General features: G+C 45.2%; 2 protein-coding genes across 13 annotated transcripts in view; both read right to left on the bottom strand.

The window, feature by feature from the left end:
• The window catches only part of LOC139534679 (calcium/calmodulin-dependent protein kinase type II delta chain), a 111,212-nt gene extending 94,557 nt beyond the window's left edge, over nucleotides 1–16,655 (bottom strand). For 2 of the 12 annotated variants that reach the window (XM_071334030.1, XM_071334035.1), the window contains exons 1-2: nucleotides 16,239–16,633; nucleotides 10,504–10,598 (exon numbers count right to left, since the gene is read on the bottom strand). In XM_071334030.1, the coding sequence (XP_071190131.1) occupies nucleotides 10,504–10,598; nucleotides 16,239–16,300 (157 nt within the window). In that variant the 5' untranslated portion in view covers nucleotides 16,301–16,633. Of the gene's footprint in view, nucleotides 1–10,503; nucleotides 10,599–16,238 lie in introns of all 12 variants that reach the window. The other 10 variants (XM_071334037.1, XM_071334039.1, XM_071334038.1 and 7 more) reach the window with 8 other exon arrangements.
• A 5,567-nt stretch (nucleotides 16,656–22,222) lies between these two features.
• Nucleotides 22,223–23,263, bottom strand: LOC139533365 (uncharacterized). Its single transcript, XM_071331410.1, has one exon. It carries the CDS (start codon nucleotides 23,261–23,263, stop codon nucleotides 22,223–22,225), a length of 1,041 nt encoding a protein of 346 aa, XP_071187511.1.

The raw sequence follows: 23,263 nt of genomic DNA, 5'->3' as shown, positions 1-23,263 counted from the left end.
GGTACCCTATCACTCCTCCATGGTCTATACATATCTACAGGTGCCCTATCACTCCTCCACGGTCTATACATATCTACAGGTACCCTATCACTCCTCCGCAGTCTATACATATCTACCAGGTACCCTATCACTCCTCCATGGTCTATACATATCTACAGGTGCCCTATCACTCCTCCACGGTCTATACATATCTACAGGTACCCTATCACTCCTCCACGGTCTATACATATCTACAGGTACCCTATCACTCCTCCACGGTCTATGTACACACAGGCATACATGCAGTGAGGAGTGTTGGTGTGGTTTGACAGATCGCAGGATCTCTGAGTATTGCATAAGAAGTGTGATTATACTTAAGTCAGCTCCATGATCCCGTGTGGTTCAGTTGGTAGAGCATGGCACTTGCAACACCAGTGTTGTGGGTTCAATTCCCACAGGGGACCAGTACCAATGACAAATGTATGCACTCACAACTGTTAGTCACTCTGGATAAGAGCATCTTGAACCTGGTTGGTTAGCTACCTGCAGATTCATGCAGGGTAGTAACGTTGAGTTTGGATTATGGTTCATTGTTTAGCTAGCTAGCTACATGTCTAAACAAAAGACTCCACTATGGAAGTAACTATTTCAATAGAATGTTTATCATGTCACTGACACAACTGTCGATAGACGTAGCTGGTAAATTCGCTCTGGTTATCTACTCCGATTTCAGAGCACTCTAGTCTTTAACTTTAGCACTAAATAACTGACACATTTACGAACGCTCAACGCCCGTAAAATATGGGCAGTGTCAGTAAACATCGGCAAAAAAATAAAACATTTAGGTTGCCAACAGCACGGATGCAGTCACCAAGGCTCTGGATAACAAAAACCAGCTCTGCCAGGATGAGTAAAATGGTGAGAGTGAGCTGTTCTCTCATTTGTGTCTGAAAGTAGCTAGCAAGCTAACCAACGTTAGCTTGGGTGCTTGACTGCTGTTAACTGGCTAAGTCAGAACGCTCGGATCAACCCTACTCCTTGGCCAGAGCATCCAGTGTACACTCTGAATGCTCCGAGAGCGAAATGCTCTGAATTTACGAACGGACAATCTGACAACGCTCAGTTTACAAATGTCCAGAGCACACTGACACTCCAGATTAAATTTACAAACACACCCTTAGCATAAGCCAGCCTTTAGTCTTGACATCTTTGGTTGTTTAGTATAGCCTCACATGTGAATCCTTAAAGAGATGGGTGGGGATAAAGCTTTAAAGGCTGTAAACAATGCTGAATGGGTGTAGACAAAGAGCTCTCCAGACAGTGTACCAAAACATTCAAGGGCCATTTTCTCAAAAGTGAGGTTACAAGTTCATCAACTTTCAAAGCAGAATTACTTCCCCATTGTTCCTCAACTGTAGTGTATGATACCATTTTCTAGCTATGAGTCTCTACTTTTATCCAATGTACAATGCTACATAGAAACAAATCAAGCCGGTCGTTCACATATGTCCTCTAGAAAATGTTAATTTATACTCTGCACATGTCCTTAACTACACCATCTAATTCCCTGCTCAGCAAGGGAGGGGTCACTGACTGCCTGGCCATGTGCCCTCTGCACACAGACACATCACGTATGTGGCTGCGTGGAATAAAAATGCATGGCCTGGTCAGGGACAAACCCAGTGCTGCTGGGGAGAACTCCTTCCACCTCACCAGAGACGGCTGGAATAACAGTCCCATGAATACATTCATTCAGATGAGGAAGGTAGTGTATTCTAGAGTGGGGGAGGGGTGAAAGAGAACAGATATGTTCTGCTTGTATTAGGGAGCGTGTTGGACAGTCTCGGCTTGGAACATGAGCTAGACTAAAGCACATGACCCTTGCAAGACTGTCTAGCACGCTGTGGAAGAATGACATGACGATTGAGAGGATGACTGGTGTCGAGAGGGGATATTCGCAGTGTATATCATATTCCATCTATACGAGTCTCATTACTGCGGTGCGTTTCTACAGGTAGTTCCTGGCGCTCACCTCGACACAGAATACATTTACATATAACCTCTCTCCCAGCAGCCCTAAGGACAGCAAAAGACACCAAGGGTCAGAGGTCAAGGTAATGAAAAAAATAATGATTCCTTGAAAGTTTCCATTCCGTTAGATCTGAGAGAGAAAGACAGACACATAACCATAGAAGGCCCGGTGAAGGGTGCCATCGTTCATTAAGAGTGGGAGAGCACCTCTGGGCTCCTGTGTAGCGGCCCCTCTGTCCCTCTCCCAGACAAAGAGGCTCTAATTAAGGGAGCCCCCGTCCCCCCTGACTCCCCACTGAGCCTACTGGCCTACTTGCCTAAATGAGGATTTAGACTGAAGCCCCGGGGAAAGCTCACATTTATTGAAATAGACACAGATTCATCAGGGACGACAGGCTTTGCTTACGTAGATTGGATCTGGGGTTCGGTTCAATGTGATACACAACGTGTGTGTGTGTGTGTGTGTGTGTGTGTGTTTTAGTGTGTGTGTGTGTGTGTGTGTGTGTGTGTGTTTGAACAAATGCAAATCAAGACCTCTTACACAATACGAGCTGAATTATTTTGTATTCATTCATGAACTGAAAATCCCTCCTCCCAAACCACCTCCGGTAAAAAAAAAAAAAAAAACTGAATTTGAAAAAAAAAAAAATCACAGAACAAAACAGGAATTCTGAATCAACTTTGATTTTCAGCAGTTTTTTTTCTGTATATTATATGAGTGCTGCTACACCTGGCTGTGCTATAGTGGTACGGCGGCAGAGCTAGCTACCGCTCCTGGGGGAGTTCACGTCAGGTCTGAAAATAAACCGAGCACACACAGAAGAATTTGACGCAAACAGGGCTGTTTCAGTCAACTGGAAAATGAGCTTGGAAACAGGCAAAGGAGAGAAAAGAACAGAACAGATTTGTTTTTGGTTTTCCCTCGCTTGCTCTGACACAGGATCAGTCAGTTTCTGTGTTTTAGTATTAGCGGTGATGGGATAGAGTATATCTGATAGACTGATGTGTTTAGGGCTGGGAAACAAGCACTTGTGTGTGTGTGTGTATTGAGTGGTGCATAATACACAGATATCCATCACGGTTATCTTTCACAATGAGAAGAGACACTGTAAATAATTAATATTGATGATTGTTCCCTCTTTAGATTCAAGTGATCGATCCCCTTGGTGACAAACAAAGCATTTCATGGTTTTATCTAAATGACGAAACAGTAAATCAAAGACCTGCCACTTCAAAAACTATATATAAGACAAAACATATGGATTTCATGACAAACAGAGAGATGCATATTGTCTTTCCTGAAAGCACAGGAGACTGCAGTTGAAACCCTTCCTAGAGACACCAACCCAGTGGTGACACCAGATTCCATCTCTGGGATTCTCAAATCAAATGCTATTTGTCACATGCGTTGAATAAAACGTGTAAAAGGAGCAGACCTTACAGTGAAATGCTTAATTTACAAGACCTTAACCAACAATGCAGTTAAGAAAAAAAATAATTAAAGAGCAGCACTGAATAACAATAGCAAGGCTATATACAGGGAGAGTCAATGTGTCAACGTGCGGGGGCACCGGTGTCGAGGTAATTGAGATAATTATGTACATGCAGATAGGGTTGTTAAAGTGGCTATGCATAGATAATAACAGAGTAGTAGCAGCGTGGGGGGGGTGCACAAATAGTCTGGGTAGCTATTTGATTAGCTGTTCAGGAGTCTTATGGCTTGGGGGTAGAAGCTGTTTAGAAGCGTCTTGGACCTAGACTTGGTTCTCCGGTACCGCTTGCCATGCGGTAACAGAGAGAACAGTCTATGACGAGGGTGGCTGGAGTCTTTGACAATTTTTAGGGCCTTCCTCTGACACCGCCTGGTATAGAGGTCCTGGATGGCAGGAAGCTTGGCCCCGGTGATGTACTGGTCCATACGCACTACCCTCTGTAGTACCTTGCGGTCTTTTGAGGATCTGAAGACCCATGCCAAATCTTTTCAGTCTCCTGAGGGGGAATAGGTTTTGTCGTGCCCTCTTCGTGATTGTCTGGTGTGCTTGAACCATGTTAGTTTGTTGGTGATGTGTACACCAAGGAACTTGAAGCTCTCAACCTGCTCCACTGCAGCCCCGTTGATGAGAATGGGGGCGTGCTCGGTCCTCCTTTTCCTGTAGTCCACAATCATCTCCTTAGTCTTGGATCACGTTGAGGGAGAGGTTGTTATTCTGGCACCACACAGCCAGGTCTCTGATCTCCTCCCTATAGGCCGTCTCATCGTTGTCAGTGATCAGGCCTACCACTGTTGTGTCATCAGCAAACTTAATGATGGTGTTGGAGTTGTGCCTGGCCGTGCAATCATGAGTGAACAGGGAGTACAGTAGGGGACTGAGCACACACCTCTGAGGGGCCCCCGTGTTGAGGATCAGCATGGCGGATGTGTTGTTACCTACCCTTACCACCTGAGGGCGGCCTGTCAGGAAGTCCAGGATCCAGTTGCAAAGGGAGGTGTTTAGTCCCAGGGTCCTTAGCTTAGTGATGAGCTTTGAGGACACTATGCTGTTGAACGCTGAGCTGTAGTAAATGAATAGCATTCTCACATACGTAGGTGTTCGTTTTGTCCAAATGTGAAAGGGCAGTGTGGAGTGCAATAGAGATCCCTTAGGTTTGTTTAAGCTATTTCCCTTCGACACTCCGGCTAATAACATGTTCCGATGCACATGTGGCCAAGGCATGATGAGAGTGGCCTCCTGTCGTCATGTATCGTTCATGCTGTTCTGGTCTCTTCCCCCCTCAACTGTTCTTGTCACCGTTCGGCAGAAATGGAATGAAATTAACAAGAACCTGGACTATATTTAGCGATTCGTTGATGCGACCCAATTCAGGCTACAAATAAATATATTTGATTGATTTGGTCATTCATTGAACATTGTGCAGCCAAATATAAAATAGCTTTGCTAAGGATCTATGAGTATTTTGCTCATTCTGATAGTTCATCATTGACAGACACCATCTCCCTCGCTCCAGCTCTTCCTCCCCTCTCCCTCCCTCGGTTTCTCTGCTGTTTAATGAGATATTTTTAGCCTGCCCGTGCAGGCGTGAAACGCTCAGTCGGGAGGGGGGCCCTGGGGTGGATGCCAATACATACACACACACACACATACACACACACACATGTTCTCCTGACGCCATACCAATCGTTACATCTTTTCGTTCCTCTGATTTTCTAGAACTGCTCTGGGAATGCTCTAGCTCAGTAAAATACCCAGTGTGTGCTGATTGGCTCTGTCATGTAAAGCATTGAACTTCAGACACACACTATTCCGTAAGTGGGAATATGAGGGTTAAATGGACTGAGGGCACAAATACAGATTTACAGGAGATAAAAAAATAAAAAAACGAACACCGTTTGTGACTCAACCCCCCGGCCGTGAGTGTGAGAAGAGAGCAAAGTGAGAGAAAGAGAGAGAAACACAGAGAGAGAGAGGAAAAGAGAGAGAGGGAGAGACGGCGACATAGAGTAAGAGAGACCGAGGAGTGCAAGAGAGAAAAAGGAGAGAAGAGCAACGGAGACAGAGAAAGAAGAGAGCGAGAGAGAGATGGAGAAAAAGAGAGACATGCTTAAATACCTCACAGGAGGTATACATGGAACAGAGTGAGAGACAAAAAATCCCTCACACCTTGGGGAACCTTACAGCACAGTGAGTGTCCCAAATCCCCATATTAGACAGAGCTTTGGGGTGATTGAGCCATCTGTATTCATGCTGGTGTGAACATTCCCAGACACCAAGGTCAGCCATATTGGTCAGGCCGGGATCAAAGGATGAGCCACAGGGCAGGGTGACTTCTTTATGGTGGGCAGTGTGTGTGTGTGGAGAGGGGGTTCTTAGTCTGTCCTTAACCCGACACTGGGCCAATTGTGCGCCGCCCTATGGGACTCCCAATCACGGCCGGTTGTGATACAACCTGGAATCGAACCAGGGTCTGTAGTGACACCTCTAGCGCAGATGCAGAGGCTTAGACCGCTGCGCCCCTTGGGAGCCCCCAATTAACCCATAATGTCTGAGTGGGTCTACACCCCTCTCATTAGCAGACAATGAGCCTGACAGAGCCTAGTAGGATAGCCACTTTATGACATTGAGTTGGCTTCAAAAACGCATCCTTCCTCATCTAACCACAACACAAGAGGCAAAAAACCCTATACATGCTAAATGCTAACCAATTTATAGAAGGGGGAAGTCAACAAATGAGAGACGAGAAGAGGTGCAACAAGCCAAAAACACTCCCAAAGCCCATGCATTGACATAAGTGTGTGAGGAGATATAGGTCTGCACCTTCAACACACCTCCACACGGCGAGCCAAAAGGAGTGTGGGTTACCAGGGAGGGTCTATTCCCTAAGGAGTCTCACTATCGCACGAGACTCTGAATTTAGCCTCCGTCTATCAGAAGTCACACGACCCACTTTGGGAATCCCCAGCGCAAGGAGTAACCTTGAATGTCCGAACTGTAACTCATTCCCTCAAACATAAAGTAAGACGGCTGTTATTAGATCAGTGCCCTGCTCGTGGTGGACACAGAGAAAGGGACACACACAAATATAGGGACAGACTGATTTGATAAGTCAATACAGTGCAGTGAACCAAAAACCAATCCACGGTCTACATTTCTGTGCTTTGATAAGGCTTTAATAACACCATATAGGGGTATAGATAAAGATCACCCAATTGACAAACCACCATCTACAGGTTGGCAGAAGTACATCACCCTGCATCCCACAGCTGGGACGTATACCACCCTGGAGTCATGGCAAAATTCCCAACCTGGCCCCATTCAATCATGTCCACCTAATAATTCCTCTCATTCCTAATTGGGAAAATCCTGTATCACTCCTCACCTCGATAGATGATGTGCGTCCAGACACAAAAATGTTTGCTGTGCATTGTGGGTGCTACACATTGCTGGTGGATGAGGTGAGTTTGAGGGGTTGGTTAAATGCAGAAGACACATTTCAGTTGTACAACTGACTAGGTATCACTCTTTCTACTTACTATGTTCCTCCAGTCCTGCCCCTGGTATCTGACTGACACACAGACAGCAGATCTGGGGTTTCCCTCCTCCAAGGTCACCTTCAGCTGAGGAAGGGAGAGATGTGATCTCCCTGCTAGCACTATTCTTTCCTATCTCTCCTCCTCATCTCGCCCCACTCTCTTTATGTCTCTCCTCCTCATCTCGCCCCACTCTCTTTATGTCTCTCCTCCTCATCTCGCCCCACTCTCTTTATATCTCTCCTCCTCATCTCGCCCCACTCTCTTTATCTCTCCTCCTCATCTCGCCCCACTCTCTTTATATCTCTCCTCCTCATCTCGCCCCACTCTCTTTATATCTCTCCTCCTCATCTCGCCCCACTCTCTTTATATCTCTCCTCCTCATCTCGCCCCACTCTCTTTATATCTCTCCTCCTCATCTCGCCCCACTCTCTTTATATCTCTCCTCCTCATCTCGCCCCACTCTCTTTATATCTCTCCTCCTCATCTCGCCCCACTCTCTTTATATCTCTCCTCCTCATCTCGCCCCACTCTCTTTATCTCTCCTCCTCATCTCGCCCCACTCTCTTTATCTCTCCTCCTCATCTCGCCCCACTCTCTTTATCTCTCCTCCTCATCTCGCCCCACTCTCTTTATCTCTCCTCCTCCCTTCGCCCCACTCTCTTTATCTCTCCTCCTCATCTCGCCCCACTCTCTTTATCTCTCTCCTCCTCATCTCGCCCCACTCTCTTTATCTCTCCTCCTCATCTCACTCCACTCTCTTTATCTCTCCTCCTCATCTCGCCCCACTCTCTTTATGTCTCTCCTCCTCATCTCGCCCCACTCTCTTTATCTCTCCTCCTCCTCTCGCCCCACTCTCTTTATATCTCTCCTCCTCATCTCGCCCCACTCTCTTTATCTCTCCTCCTCTTTATCTCTCCTCCTCCTCATCTCGCCCCACTCTCTTTATCTCTCCTCCTCATCTCACCCCACTCTCTTTATCTCTCCTCCTCATCTCACCCCACTCTCTTTATCTCTACAATTCATTCCATTTCTGTCTCTCACAAAATCTTCCACACCAACTCACTTTCCCTCACCCATCTCTCCTCCCATTCCAATTTATTTCACTCCCTCCATCTCCCCGCTCTTTTTGCCTCACATTATCCATCTCTCTTTCATCTTCTCTCGGGTAGGGTCCGGGCGTGGCTCAGTGGAGCCAATCAGTCAAGCCAATCCTAGAATGGGATCAATCATGGGGAAAAAACACCAATACACTTTCTCAACCCTCTCTGGGCCACCCTCTATTCAACACCTCAGCAATCTAATCTTCTCTCTTTACTCTCTGTACCATAAAGGGGGTTGTGTAAGGAATAGGGTACTGTTTCCTCTCTCCAGCTATAATCTCTCTCCTGTTATTCATGTTCTGTTCTAGACATAGCTCCTGTCTGTGATACAATTACATTCCCTTCTCTTAGTCCTAATCATCCCTCCCTCCCTCCTGTCATTTAGTCCCTCCCTCCCTCCCTCCCATCATTTAGTACTATCATCCCTCCCTCCCTCCTGTCATTTAGTCCTATCATCCCTCCCTCCCTCCTGTCATTTAGTCCTATCATCCCTCCCTCCCTCCTGTCATTTAGTCCTATCATCCCGCCCTCCCTCCCGTCATTTAGTCCTATCATCCCGCCCTCCCTCCCGTCATTTAGTCCTATCATCCCTCCCTCCCTCCCGTCATTTAGTCCTATCATCCCTCCCTCCCTCCTTCCATCCATCCTATCATCCCTCCCTCCCTCCTTCCATCCATCCATCCATTTAGTCCTAATCATCCCTCCTGTCTTTTAGTCCTAATCATCCCTCCCTCCTGTCATTTAGTCCTAATCATCCCTCCCTCCTGTCTCTTAGTCCTTACTTGTCTGTGTGTGTGTGTGTGTGTGTGTGTGTGTGTGTGTCTGTCAGCAGCCCATTAAGGTTTGTGGAGGGATAATCAGCAGCGCCATACAGACAACGGGAGCCCCGGCCCACGCACCAACCCAACCCGCTCCCCACAGCTGCCTCAGAAAGAAGGAGAGAGCGAGAGAGAATAAGGGAACAAATAGACCCAAGCTACATCCTGGACAGGCAGTCCATTCTACAAAAGCAAGACTTTGTATAGTAACACCAAGATATAGACCCAAAGGTCGTGAAGAATGCATGTCTATTTCTACTACTGGCAGTATCCCTTCAGTTATCCCATAGTGACTGGGGTTGTGACACAGAAGACTACACTGTGACTCATGTCAGAAATCAAAGCAGGTTAACTGATACCAGTATGAGAGTCATAACCTTGCTTGGTGTTTTCATCCCTCGCCACAAGGGGTACTAAGGATATCAAATGAAGGAGGAACTGTAAAAACAGTTGGACAAAACCCTGAGCAAGACTTCCCCAGACGTTGTTACCACTGTCGCAACAGGCGCCTGACCACATCCAATTACTGAAATGACTCATGTTCACACAGCTATGACTGTACATTGTCCACTAAAAAGTAAGCAGGAGTGAAATGGGGGAAGTTGGAGGGCAGGTCACTTGGTTAAAAAGTGCATGAAGTCCAAAAATCAAGGAAATGTTGGGGAGATTTTCCCCTGTCATTGACTGGTAGGCTAAGACATGTGACTGCTCAACATTGCAACACAAACCAGAACCACATACAGCATTCCTCTGGGTAACGTCATTTTATTGGCTATTTACTGACAAATATGTGATAATAATGGGTGCTTCTCTACAACTGCATCACAGGAGGTTGGTGGCACCTTAATTGGGGAGGACGGGCATGTGGTAATTTTTCTTTTTTTTTTCACCTTTATTTAACCAGGTAGGCTAGTTGAGAACAAGTTCTCATTTGCAACTGCGACCTGGCCAAGATAAAGCATAGCAGTGTGAACAGACAACAACACAGAGTTACACATGGAGTAAACAATAAACAAGTCAATAACATGGTAGAAAAAAAGAGAATCTATATACAATGTGTGCAAAAGGCATGAGGAGGTAGGCAATAAATCGAATAATTACAATTTAGCAGATTAACACTGGAGTGATAAATCATCAGATGATCATGTGCAAGTAGAATACTGGTGTGCAAAAGAGCAGAAAAGTAAATAAATAAAAACAGTATGGGGGTGAGGTAGGTAAATTGGGTGGGCTATATACCGATGGCTGGAGCGGAATGGTATCAAATACATCAAACACATGGTTTCCATGGTTTCTATGTGTTTGATACCATTCACTCCGTTCCGGACATTATTATGAGCCGTCCTCCCCTCAGCAGCGTCCTGTGAACTGCATATTAATGTAATTGCCATGTTACCATGTAATGCGAAGATAAACTCCAGGTAAAAACTTACAACCATCACCTTTTTGTTTCTCACTGGAAACTTTTGACAGGGAGTTTTGGGGCATTTAGTTGTTTTCAACATAAACAGCAAAGACAAGGTAAAAACATGGTAAAGGCACCTACCCCTAGCGGATAGCTTCTTAGTGTTGATGATTTTGGCAGCATACTCCTGTCCGCTGGAGATCCTCATACATCTTTTCACTATGGAGAAAGCTCCCCTTTAGGAAACACAAAGACGTTGATGAGTAGACGATCAAACTGACAGAGAGCAATAGTAATGCAGTCTTTTTGTCGGCACTAATTTCGCCATGGTTCGTTTTTGGAGGGTTTTTGAACAAATGCCGAAAATAAGGTCTGGTAAACACAGGTTTAGGAGATGTTATACGTTTTGTTCCATCCAAAAACCCTTTCCTTTCTCGATAGAGTGTTGAGGAGGAATCTACCGTGTCCGGAAGTGACTTCACCATACATTTTCTGGATTCATGTGCACCCAGCTATATCCTCTCCCAGATTTGTTTTCCCTGACTAAACTTGCTGGCTAGCTGAACTATGCTAATTTTTGTCCACATTGCCAAACTTCATAAATACTGCACCCTCAACTTCAAAACTCCTTTTCTAGTTATACAATCATGTAACTCATAAATTTGATGAAAATAAACTTAAATTATTTATTGTTTTGTTGAATAGTCATGACTGGTTTGAGCTATCTGTCGAGTCGTAAAACAACAGTGGCGAATTATATAATTTCCCGGGTTTTAGGACTGCAAGCTATATATGGCAAGATAGCGCTTAAGAGAGCTCGCTAGCTTGTAGTCCTAACACTCGGAAATAAGATATGTCAGGTTTGTTCAGCCATTCCTAATGAATAGGGAATGAATAGGGTTTTGGAATAAACGCCAAAAATAAAGTCAGAGGGTTAACACAGGCTTAGGAGATCTCATACTTTCTGTTCTATGAGATAATATCAGTTAGTTAACATGACCTTTATGAATTATGAAGCCTTTATGTGCTTTTTATCATTACATAAATTCTTCAACATTCACAAAAAGTGACGTTACCCAAGAAGGCAAAGGTAACTGAACTAAATGACTATCGCCCCATAGCACTCACTTATGTCATCATGAAGTGCTTTGAGAGGCTAGTCAAGGATCATATCACCTCCACCTTAACTGTCACCCTAGACCCACTTCAAATTTGCCTACCGCCCCAATAGGTCCACAGACGATGCAATCGCCATCACACTGCCCTATCCATCTGAACGAGAGGAATACCTATGTAAGAATGCTGTTCATTGACTACAGCTCAGCATTCTACACCATAGTACCCTCCAAGCTCATCATTAAGCTTGAGGCCCTGGGTCTCAACCCCGCCCTGTGCAATTGGGTCCTGGACTTACTGACGGGCCGCCCCCAGGTGGTGAAGGTAGGAAACAGCTCCACTTCGCTGATCCTCAACACTGGGGCCCCACAAGGGTGCGTTCTCAGCCCTCTCCTGTACTCCCTGTTCCCCCATGACTGCATGGCCATGCACACCTCCAACTCAATTATCAAGTTTGCAGACAACAACAGTAGTAGGCTTGATTACCAACAACAAGACAGCCTACAGGGAGGAGGTGAGGGCACTCGGAGTGTGGTGTCAGGAAAACAACCTCTCACTCAACGTCAACAAAAGGAGATGATCGAGGACTTAAGGAAACAGCAGAGGGAGCACCCCCCTATCCACATTGATGGGACAGCAGTGGAGAAGGTGGAAAGTTAAGTTCCTCGGTGTACACATCACGGACAAACTGAAATGGTCCACCCACACAGACAGTGTGGTGAAGAAGGCGCAACCTCAGGAGGCTGAAGAAATGTGCCTTGTCACCTAAAACTTTTACAGATGCACAATTGAGAGCATCCTGTCGGGCTGTATGACCGCCTGGTATGGCTACTGCACCGCAAGGCTCTCCAGAGGGTGGTGCGGTCTGCACAACGCATCACCAGGGGCAAACTACCTGCCCTCCACGACACCTACAGCCCTTGATGTCACAGGAAGGATAGAAAGATTATCAAGGACAACAATCACCCGGACCACTGTCTGTTCACCTCACTGGGACCTAGAGCTGAAAAACAGCTTCTATCTCAAGGCCATCAGACTGTTAAATAGCCATCACTGACACATCACTGCCTACATACAGACTTGAAATCATTGGCCACTTTAATAGATGGATCACTAGTCACTTTAATAATGTTCACATGTCTTGCATTAGTCATCGCATATGTATATACTGTATTTTATACCATCTTGCCGATTCCGCTCTGTCATTGCTCATCCATATATTTATATATTCATATTCCATCCCTTTAGATGTGTGTGTATTAGGTAGTTGTTGTGTAGTTGTTGGGGAATTGTTAGATTACATGTTAGATACTGCTGCGCTGTCAGAACTAGAAGCATAAGCATTTCGCTACACTTGCAATAACATCTGTTAACCATGTGTATGTGACCAATACAATATGATTTGAAGATTATTATTGAACAAAATGTATAAGATCTCCTAAGCCTGTGTTTACCACAGACTTTATTTTCGGCGTTTATCCTAAAATGCCTTTTATTTTCCCAACGAACCATGGCAGATAAGTCGTCAGCATGCTGCCAAACTCGGCTTTAAAAAAGACCTTCGCTTTAAAAACGAGAAATAGTACTGTTTGTCCATTTTGAGACGCCATAGCCATTATACACTTCCTCAAAATAGTCTGAATTAATCTAAGATAACTGAAGAGATTTTAGTCGCGCAATTTTACATTTAACTAAAATGTTTGGTGCAGTATTTCTCAATTAAAAAAATTGGCATGAAAATGGGTCCTCTTATTGACCGACAGACTTTATTGAAGAATCCCTTCTGTTGACCAATCACCGACAAAGGGGCGTAGAACTTCAGCTTGCCTCCAGAAAAAAAATGTGCCCGAACAGGCAAAAAAAAACCTGACGAAGTCCAAAATGTTGTTATAATATATGCAGGAAACGAGTGGGTGTGTGGAAAGAAAAGTAGCGCGCGTGTGGAAAGGAGTGGGTGTGTGGAAAGGAATGAGTGTGTGGAAAGGAATGAGTGTGTGGAAAGGAGTGGGTGTGTGGAAAGGAATGAGTGTGTGGAAAGGAGTGGGTGTGTGGAAAGGAATGAGTGTGTCGAAAGTAGTGCGCGTGTGGAAAGGAATGAGTGTGTGGAAAGGAATGAGTGTGTGGAAAGGAGTGGGTGTGTGGAAAGGAATGAGTGTGTGGAAAGGAATGAGTGTGTGGAAAGGAGTGGGTGTGTGGAAAGGAATGAGTGTGTGGAAAGGAGTGGGTGTGTGGAAAGGAATGAGTGTGTGGAAAGGAGTGGGTGTGTGGAAAGGAATGAGTGTGTGGAAAGGAGTGGGTGTGTGGAAAGGAGTGGGTGTGTGGAAAGGAATGAGTGTGTGGAAAGGAATGAGTGTGTGGAAAGGAATGAGTGTGTGGAAAGGAATGAGTGTGTGGAAAGGAGTGGGTGTGTGGAAAGGAATGAGTGTGTGGAAAGGAATGAGTGTGTGGAAAGGAATGAGTGTGTGGAAAGGAGTGGGTGTGTGGAAAGCGCTCTGCTATAGATAAGACGGTATTGATTGAGTGTGTTATTTTTCTTCAGTTTCTTACCACGCAACTACCGTACATTGAGCTAACACACCGTAAGAGGTTGGATTTATGTTTTTAAGCCACTCAGTCGTATTTGATTGTTAGTTTTACACAAATAACACGACCGCGATACCCAGTAGGAAGCAAGTCGGCAGGCAGGCCGATACAACACTGGTCATTATCTACTTGTGGTGGAGCCCAATCTGCCGCGCAAAACGTTCTTGAGTGTCAACAAATCTGCCAAATTCGCTTTCCATACAACTACTTCGGTCGCAGCTACCCATATTTACACTGTTACCATTTCTCTCTATAACAGCCTACTAGCTAGTGCACGTGGGGGACATGAATACATACCCAGCTAGCACAGTGTGGATCTGGGCCGATTCCAGCTGAGAGTCTGGGCACTCCGCCTAGTCAGACGTCATGTGGTCACGAGTCTGGGCCGCCTTCGGCAGTATTACTTATGGCTAGGATGCGGGGATTGAGCTCGGGGCGATTCCGGTGCGAGTCATCTGTCCCAAATGTATTACTTGGGGCTCAGGCCGATTGGGGCTATTCTGGCAGATGATTACACAGGCTGCTTTATATAATTAATATTTCATTATTTATTTTTCCATATTTTCTGTTTCTGTGATCAAAAAATACAATTAACATTTAAATGAAATTCTTTAAGAGTCCTGTATAGTATTTTAGTATTTTGATACTTTGTGGAAGGAAACTGATAAGCATTAAAAACGTTGTGGGTGGAGCCTCCCAAGTGGCGCAGCGGTCTAAGACACTGCCGGCCGCGCCCGGGAGACCGATGAGGCGACGCACAGCCCAGCGTCGTCCGAGTTAGGGAAGGGTTTGACCGGCCGGGATATCCTTGTCCCATCGCGCTGTAGTGACTCCTGTGTCTGGCCAGGCGCATGCACGCTGACACGGTCACCAGGTGTATGGTGTTTCCTCTGGACACAAAATGTTTTTTGTGAATGGGTATAATTTGTACGTATAACATGTATAATAGTAATATTTAAAATGACTAAAATCGGGTAATTTTGTATACATTTATTTAAATTTACATCGGGCCGCTTCTGGAGAAGATGCCGGCAAAGTCGGCTGAATTCTGGTAGACTGAAACGGCCCGATGTATTTGGGCCGATTCTGGACAGTCATTCATTTTGATTCCGGGCCGATTCAATCAGTTCCGGCCCCCCGGAAGAGGGTCGATTCCTCATTGCTAGTTGGGTATGGAGAGGTTGATTACCAAACCTAATTGCTGTATTTAACCTGATGCATACAACTCAAAAGAAATAGGGATATACTGAAAACATGCATCTATATTTCGTTTCTTTGCGTCAGTGGTGTACACATTAATTCATGTTTTAGTAGTCAAACTCAGATGGGGATGGCTGTGTGAGGCCCATGCTCGGTGGACCACAGTGGAGAGTAGGCCTAGGCTAGAAGATGCAGCCTCACGCTGGAAAAAGCACTGAAGACCGCGTAAGTAGAAGTGACCTAATTGTCCCCAAAGCCACCCGTGCTTTGCTGCTAAAGTAGAGCAGGCTACTGTCAGCAATGCCAAGGGATTCTTCTCAGTCACCCGGGCTTAGTGCTGCTTTTAAAAACATTTAACGCGGTAACCTTTCGCTCTACTATGCATTTAAAACCCATCACTCATATCGATGCGTTTACATGCTAAAACGATGGCATTTATTATTTTGTTTATGATGATAAAATAGACCCAATAATACCATATGGTCGGAATGGGCATGTGCGCTGGCCGCTTGGCAATAGCAATCAGTGGATCAATAAGTCACAGTTATGTCAATTTCATTTTGCTGTGAGCAAGGAATGACATCACAGCTGGGAAAACAAGGGATTTCTCCATAAACTTAGACACTACCATTTACGACAGCTCACCACTAGGAAATTACCGCCCCAATACAGTTGTTGTTCCACTAAAAGGGCGGTGACTTGTTAGACGAAAATGATGTCAAGAGCGATTGAAATACTACGTAAACATTCAGTAAAGATACCAAAACAAACGCAACGACGGTTTTGGAAAGAAAAGTTAGGAAATATACATTTGAAGACCAAACGTACGGTTTGAATACAACGGGTACGGTTTCTGTGCACCACACACAGGTAACAGGTAATCAAGAATAACCACCCGTTTAGAGCACCAGTAGCTAAACATAATCCAATGCAGATATGTATTGGAGAGAAATAACAAAAACATTGTAAATACTTACTTTCCCAGCTCTTCGTAGAGATTAAACTCGTCGGTAAACCTGGTACAGGGTGTCAAAGCCATGGCAAACGACGCGTGCAGAGGAGAGGGAAGACTGTCTCTTTCGGTCGGGACTTTAAACCTCAGTCTCCAACGTTTCAAAGTGATACTTGTCTCCTCTGAAACGATAAAACAAATTCACAGAATAAAAATGAACTGCAAATCTTCTTTTTACTTTTCCTGGTCAGTTTCCGAATCCAGGAATTGTTCTTGGCACGGAGTTCACGGGTTATCAAGGACGTCGATACTCGGGTCGCGTTCCCCTGCGCAGAAGTTACATGCATTAACCAATGGTTGCGTGCGACATCATCGACTGTGTCATCGACTGGCAGATCGCTATAACATATGATGTGGTTAGTTAAACTTAAAATACCTATCCAGACGTTGAAAGGTTTGGCAAACGTCAGCAACGCTTGGGCAGAGGACGCGTCCCTTCTATTATTTGTGCCTGCCTACACTTCGCTTTGAGTGCGATACTTTTTCTATCGAGCGCTTCCTGATTTTGAAAACTGTGGAGTACAACGCCTCCCCCTAGATGTAACCACGGACCCTTTGCAGTCAATGTCACGGACCCTCACTGTAAAAAGGCCTACATTTATCAACGACTGTAGCCCAGGGATCATCAACAAAATACAGGGGTCGGAACATAATTACAAATATTTTGTAGACTGCAAATTGGCCTCATGAAGCCCAAACGGATATAATATTTGACTGAAACAATCATTTCAGACCTTACTTCCTTCTATATGATCACATATCTCTTATGTGTGGGAATACTTTGGAACATAGTATTTCCCAAATTAAAATCAATTGGAGCTGGTTTGCTGGTGTTTTCGTATTTAATGTCCCCCCTCAATAAATAAATGCTATAGGTTGATTTCAGAGTACAGCACAATAATTTGGGTAGCAGGCAAGCGGGCTTTACAATATTTTTTTCAAATCAGAAAACCTATAAATAAAATCAACCCTGCTGTAGCCTACAGTGCATTCGGAAAGCATTTACACCCCTTCCCTTTTTCCACATCTTGTTACGCTACAGTCTTATTCTAAAATGGATTAAATAGTTTTTTCCCCTCATCAATCTACACACAATACCCCATAATGACATCACAATACCCCATAATGACATCACAATATCCCATAATGACAAAGAAAAACATTATTTTTAGAAGATGTTGCACTTTTATTAAAAATCAAAACAGAAATACCTTATTTACATATGTATTCAGACCCTTTGCTATGAGACTCGAAATTGAGCTCAGGTGCATCCCGTTTCTATTGATCATCATTGAGATGTTTCTACAACTTGATTGGAGTCAAACTGTGGTAAATTCAATTGATTGGACATGATTTGGAAAGGCACACACCTGTCTATATAAGGTCCCACAGTTGACAGTGCATGTCAGAGCAAAAACCAAGGCATGAGGTCAAAAGAATTGTCCGTAGAGACAGGATTGCCGAGACAGGATTGTGTCAAGGAATGGATCTGGGGAAGGGTACCAAAAAATTGCTGCAGCATTGAAGGTCCCCAAGAACAGAGTGGCCTCCATCATTCTTAAATGGAAGAAGTTTGGAACCACCAAGGCTCTTCCTAGAGCTGGCTGCCCTGCAAAACTGAGCAATTAGGGGAGAAGGGCCTTGGTCAGGAAGGTGACCAAGAACCCGATGCTCATTTTGACAGAGCTCCAGAGTTCCTCTGTGGAGATGGGAGAACCCTCAAGAAAGACAACCATCTCTGCAGCACTCCACCAATCAGGCCTTTATGGTAGAGTGGCCAGACGGATGCCACACTCCTCAGTAAAAGGCACATGACAGCCCACGTGGAGTTTGCCAAAAGGCACTTAAAGACTCTACCCCTCCAGGTCCGGGGTTGCCTACCCCTCCAGGTCCGGGGTTGCCTACCCCTCCAGGACCGGGGTTGCCTACCCCTCCAGGACCGGGGTTGCCTACCCCTCCAGAACCGGGGTTGCCTACCCCTCCAGGACCAGGGTTGCCTACCCCTTTGCACTAGACTAAACGCATATTGTTCTGCTCTGTCAAATGTTTTGAAATAGTGTCACTTCTGTCCAATCATATGATAGTGATTATAGTCATACAGGTAACATTCGATTATTTCCCAGAATTCCATTCATATTTCTTACCATATTTGCATCAGCTCCATAACCCATGACAATGTTCTATATTTGGAATAACTGAGGTGTCTGTGTACTAGCCCAGTGGTTCCCACCCAGGAGTACTAGGACCCCTGGTACTTGGCCTATCCACAGGGGGTACTTGAGAAGACTCATGAGACGAAATGCACATGAGGGGGTACTTCAGGGATAATCCGGTTAGAGCATAATTCAGTTGGTGGTACAGTAACCCCAAAAATTTGCGAACCACTACACTAGCCTACTGATTTCTGGATTCACACCGCCCTCTTGTGGGAATTTAAGGACGGTGCATGCACTTTGCCCTGCTCCATGTCTCACTTCTCAGTCTAGACATCACTGCTCCATTTATTGCCTGATGATGGTCATGTCCTGTGTGACCACAACTGACCGATACTGACCACATTAACTTTCATGCCCAGTGAACTATCACATACACAGATTAAACTGATCAAAATGTCAGGCTATTGCCAGACCCTAACCATACGAGGAGAATGTCAGGCTATGGCCAGACTCTGACCATACGAGGAGAATGTCAGGCTATGGCCAGACTCTGACCATACGAGGAGAATGTCAGGCTATGGCCAGACTCTGACCATACGAGGAGAATGTCAGGCTATGGCCAGACTCTGACCATATTAGGAGAATGTCAGGCTATGGCCAGACTCTGACCATATTAGGAGAATGTCAGGCTATGGCCAGACTCTGACCATATTAGGAGAATGTCAGGCTATGGCCAGACTCTGACCATATGAGGATAATGTCAGGCTATGGACGGACTCTGACCATATTAGGAGAATGTCAGGCTATGGCCAGACTCTGACCATACGAGGAGAACGTCAGGCTATGGCCGGACTCTGACCATATTAGGAGAATGTCAGGCTATGGCCAGACTCTGACCATATTAGGAGAATGTCAGGCTATGGTCAGACTCTGACCATACGAGGATAATGTCAGGCTATGGTCAGACTCTGACCATACGAGGATAATGTCAGGCTATGGTCAGACTCTGACCATACGAGGATAATGTCAGGCTATGGTCAGACTCTGACCATACGAGGAGAATGTCAGGCTATGGCCAGACTCTGACCATACGAGGAGAATGTCAGGCTATGGCCAGACTCTGACCATATTAGGAGAATGTCAGGCTATGGCCAGACTCTGACCATATTAGGAGAATGTCAGGCTATGGCCAGACTCTGACCATATGAGGATAATATCAGGCTATGGCCAGACTCTGACCATATTAGGAGAATGTCAGGCTATGGCCAGACTCTGACCATACGAGGAGAATGTCAGGCTATGGCCAGACTCTGACCATACGAGGATAATGTCAGGCTATGGCCAGACTCTGACCATACGAGGAGAATGTCAGGCTATGGCCAGACTCTGACCATATTAGGAGAATGTCAGGCTATGGCCAGACTCTGACCATATTAGGAGGAAGAGATCAGAATAATTTGTTACAGAATAAAAAGGGAGAGTCGGTCAAACATCCTATTTATTTACATGTCAGAGGTGACTGGCAGTGCATAATACCTAGGGGAGAGTGGGGTAAGTTGAGCCACCCTTGTTTCTAGGAAACCATAATCATTATACCAAATATTTAGGAAGAGAACATAATTTCATGATGTCTGTGAAGCAAAAACCACTTGGAAAAAGTGCTAAGCAAGTTTGGTCCAAAAAACTGAAGAATTGATTGTTTTAGAGGCGTCATAATGCTTGTATCTAAACCAAAGTATATCGTTTGAAGACTGTTCTATACATCTGTTGTGGTCTCTATACGCTTCAATATGAGGTCTTAAACCTAGGATGAAAGGCCATCCTTGTAGCTGTGTGGGCTAATATAATCAAAATGTTTGCCTTGGGGTAAATTGAGCAAATGACCAATTGAAGTGTTTTCTTCCCAGGCATTATCGTTGGAATATAAGGTAACAACAGGCTTAGCCTATGTTAAAAGTGTTTTTAAAAAGTACAAAGTGTTTATTAGGTGTTAAGCCTGTGTTAAAATATGCTTAAAATTATTAAAAGACAAAAAAGCGATTGATTGTGTTGAATTGTGTTTGGGAAATAAAGATAGACATGGTTTTAAAAAGGTAGTGGTAATATTTCATTCAGTACAGAAATGTCTAAGCGGCTTACCCTGTTCCGCGGCTCAACTTACCCCATAAGCTGTTTTCAAACCTGTCATGTTTACATGAATTCTGATTATTTCCACATCCTGAAATATATGTAGATAACTTTGTTAGAAACAATACTATGTTTCCCTTTATGGAGTGATGCTGAACGTAATGGTTCAACTTACCACTTACCCAACTCTCCACTACCTCAAATCAAATCAAAGTTTATTTGTCATGTGCGCTGAATACAACAGGTGTAGACCTTCCAGTGAAATGCTTACTTATAGGCTCTATCCAATAGTGCAAAAAAAGGTATTAGGTGAACAATAGGTAGGTAAAGAAATAAAACAACAGTAGAAAGACAGGCTATATACAGTAGCGAGGCTATAAAAGTAGCGAGGCTACATACAGACACCGGTTAGTCAGGCTGATTGAGGTAGTATGTACATGTAGATATGGTTAAAGTGACTATGCATACATGATGAACAGAGAGTAGCAGTAGTGTAAACGAGGGGTTGGCGGGTGGTGGGTGGGACACAATGCAGATAGCCCGGTTAGCCAATGTGCGGGAGCACTGGTTGGTCAGCCCAATTGAGGTAGTATGTACATCAATGTATAGTTAAAGTGACTATGCATATATGATAAACAGAGAGTAGCAGCAGCGTAAAAAAGAGTGGTTGGGGGGGCACACAATGCAAATAGTCCGGGTAGCCATTTGATTACCTGTTCAGGAGTCTTAAGGCTTGGGGGTAAAAACTTTTGAGAAGCCTTTTTGTCCGAGACTTGGCGCTCCAGTACCTCATTCTATACTCCTTCCATGTGTGTGTGTGTGTGCGTCCATGTGTGTCTGTGTGTGTGTCCGTTCGTGCGTGTGGGTTTGTGACCACTCATACAACTGCTTATGAAGCCAAGATGTTCGGGAAAGTTTCTGACATGGGCTACGGGAGAAAATGTCTCAAATAAATGATTTGATTTATACAGTAACACAGAAAGGACAACATCTTTCCAGGTATAATTTAGGATGAATATATTTCCATATGAATTGTGATCCCTCGTATTTTGACAGTGATTAGACGCAACTGACACATATGAATACACATTCTACACAACATCATATGCGGTGCCGTCACGTTTGATAATGATTGACAGTTTGACATTAAACGTCCTCCTGTTCTCCTTCCGCACAGTTTAATCCTGACTAAATATGCTCTGACATTTCCCAAGCGGCCCGTCATTAAAATGAATGATGAAATAACACATGACCTTACATTTAATAACGGTACATCTTTCTCTTGACGCAGGGAGAACGTGTGGACTTCACATGAAGAATGGGAGCTTCTCTGATAGCTCTATCTGTTTCAGTGGGAAGGTCAACAATAGACCACTTAAGCCCAGAAGGAATTGAACCTCGGTTCCTTCGTTACAAAACAAAAATAAAATATTATTTGGAGAAGATAAAGGTTAAATAAAAATGAAACAAATGAAAAGTGAGGACAGATGGTGAGAGGGGCTATATAATGGAATTTCAGCCCACTAGTGTAGTAGACTATGCATCCCAATATTCTCCTTTCTGTCCAGATGTTGGATCAGATTGTGATCTGAAACTTTACCTCCTTCGCCTAATACCATGAGTAGGGCTCTGGGAGAAAACCCAAAGCCTTATAATCGCAGAGCAACTATAGTTGTAGGACACAACTATTGCTGCCCTGCCTGCTGCCCTGCCTATTGCCCATACTGCTGTCCTGCCTATTGCCCATACTGCTGCCCTGCCTATTGCCCATACTGCTGCCCTGCCTATTGCCCATACTGCTGCCCTGCCTATTGCCCATACTGCTGCCCTGCCTATTGCCCATACTGCTGCCCTGCCTATTGCCCATACTACTGCCCTGCCTATTGCCCATACTGCTGCCCTGCCTATTGCCCATACTGCTGTCCTGCCTATTGCCCATACTGCTGCCCTGCCTATTGCCCATACTGCTGCCCTGCCTATTGCCCATACTGCTGCCCTGCCTATTGCCCATACTGCTGCCCTGACTATTACCCATACTGCTGCCCATACTGCTGCCCTGCCTATTGCCCATACTGCTGCCCTGCCTATTGCCCATACTGCTGCCCTGCCTATTGCCCATACTGCTGCCCTGACTATTACCCATACTGCTGCCCATACTGCTGCCCTGCCTATTGCCCATACTGCTGCCCTGCCTATTGCCCATACTGCTGCCCTGACTATTACCCATACTGCTGCCCATACTTCTGCCCTGCCTATTGCCCATACTGCTGCCCTGCCTATTGCCCATACTGCTGCCCTGACTATTACCCATACTGCTGCCCATACTGCTGCCCTGCCTATTGCCCATACTGCTGCCCTGCCTATTGCCCATACTGCTGCCCTGCCTATTGCCCATACTGCTGCCCTGCCTATTGCCCATACTGCTGCCCTGCCCATTGCCCATACTGCTGCCCTGCCTGCTGCTCTGCCTATTGCCCATACTGCTGCCCTGCCTATTGCCCATACTGCTGCCCTGCCTATTGCCCATACTGCTGCCCTGCCTATTGCCCATACTGCTGCCCTGCCTATTGCCCATACTGCTGCCCTGCCCATTGCCCATACTGCTGCCCTGCCTGCTGCCCTGCCTATTGCCCATACTGCTGCCCTGCCTATTGCCCATACTGCTGCCCTGCCTATTGCCCATACTGCTGCCCTGCCTATTGCCCAT

Source organism: Salvelinus alpinus, chromosome 11, assembly GCF_045679555.1.
Source record: "Salvelinus alpinus chromosome 11, SLU_Salpinus.1, whole genome shotgun sequence".
NCBI classification, from domain to species: domain Eukaryota; kingdom Metazoa; phylum Chordata; class Actinopteri; order Salmoniformes; family Salmonidae; genus Salvelinus; species Salvelinus alpinus.
This window is presented reverse-complemented; position numbering and strand designations above follow the sequence as displayed.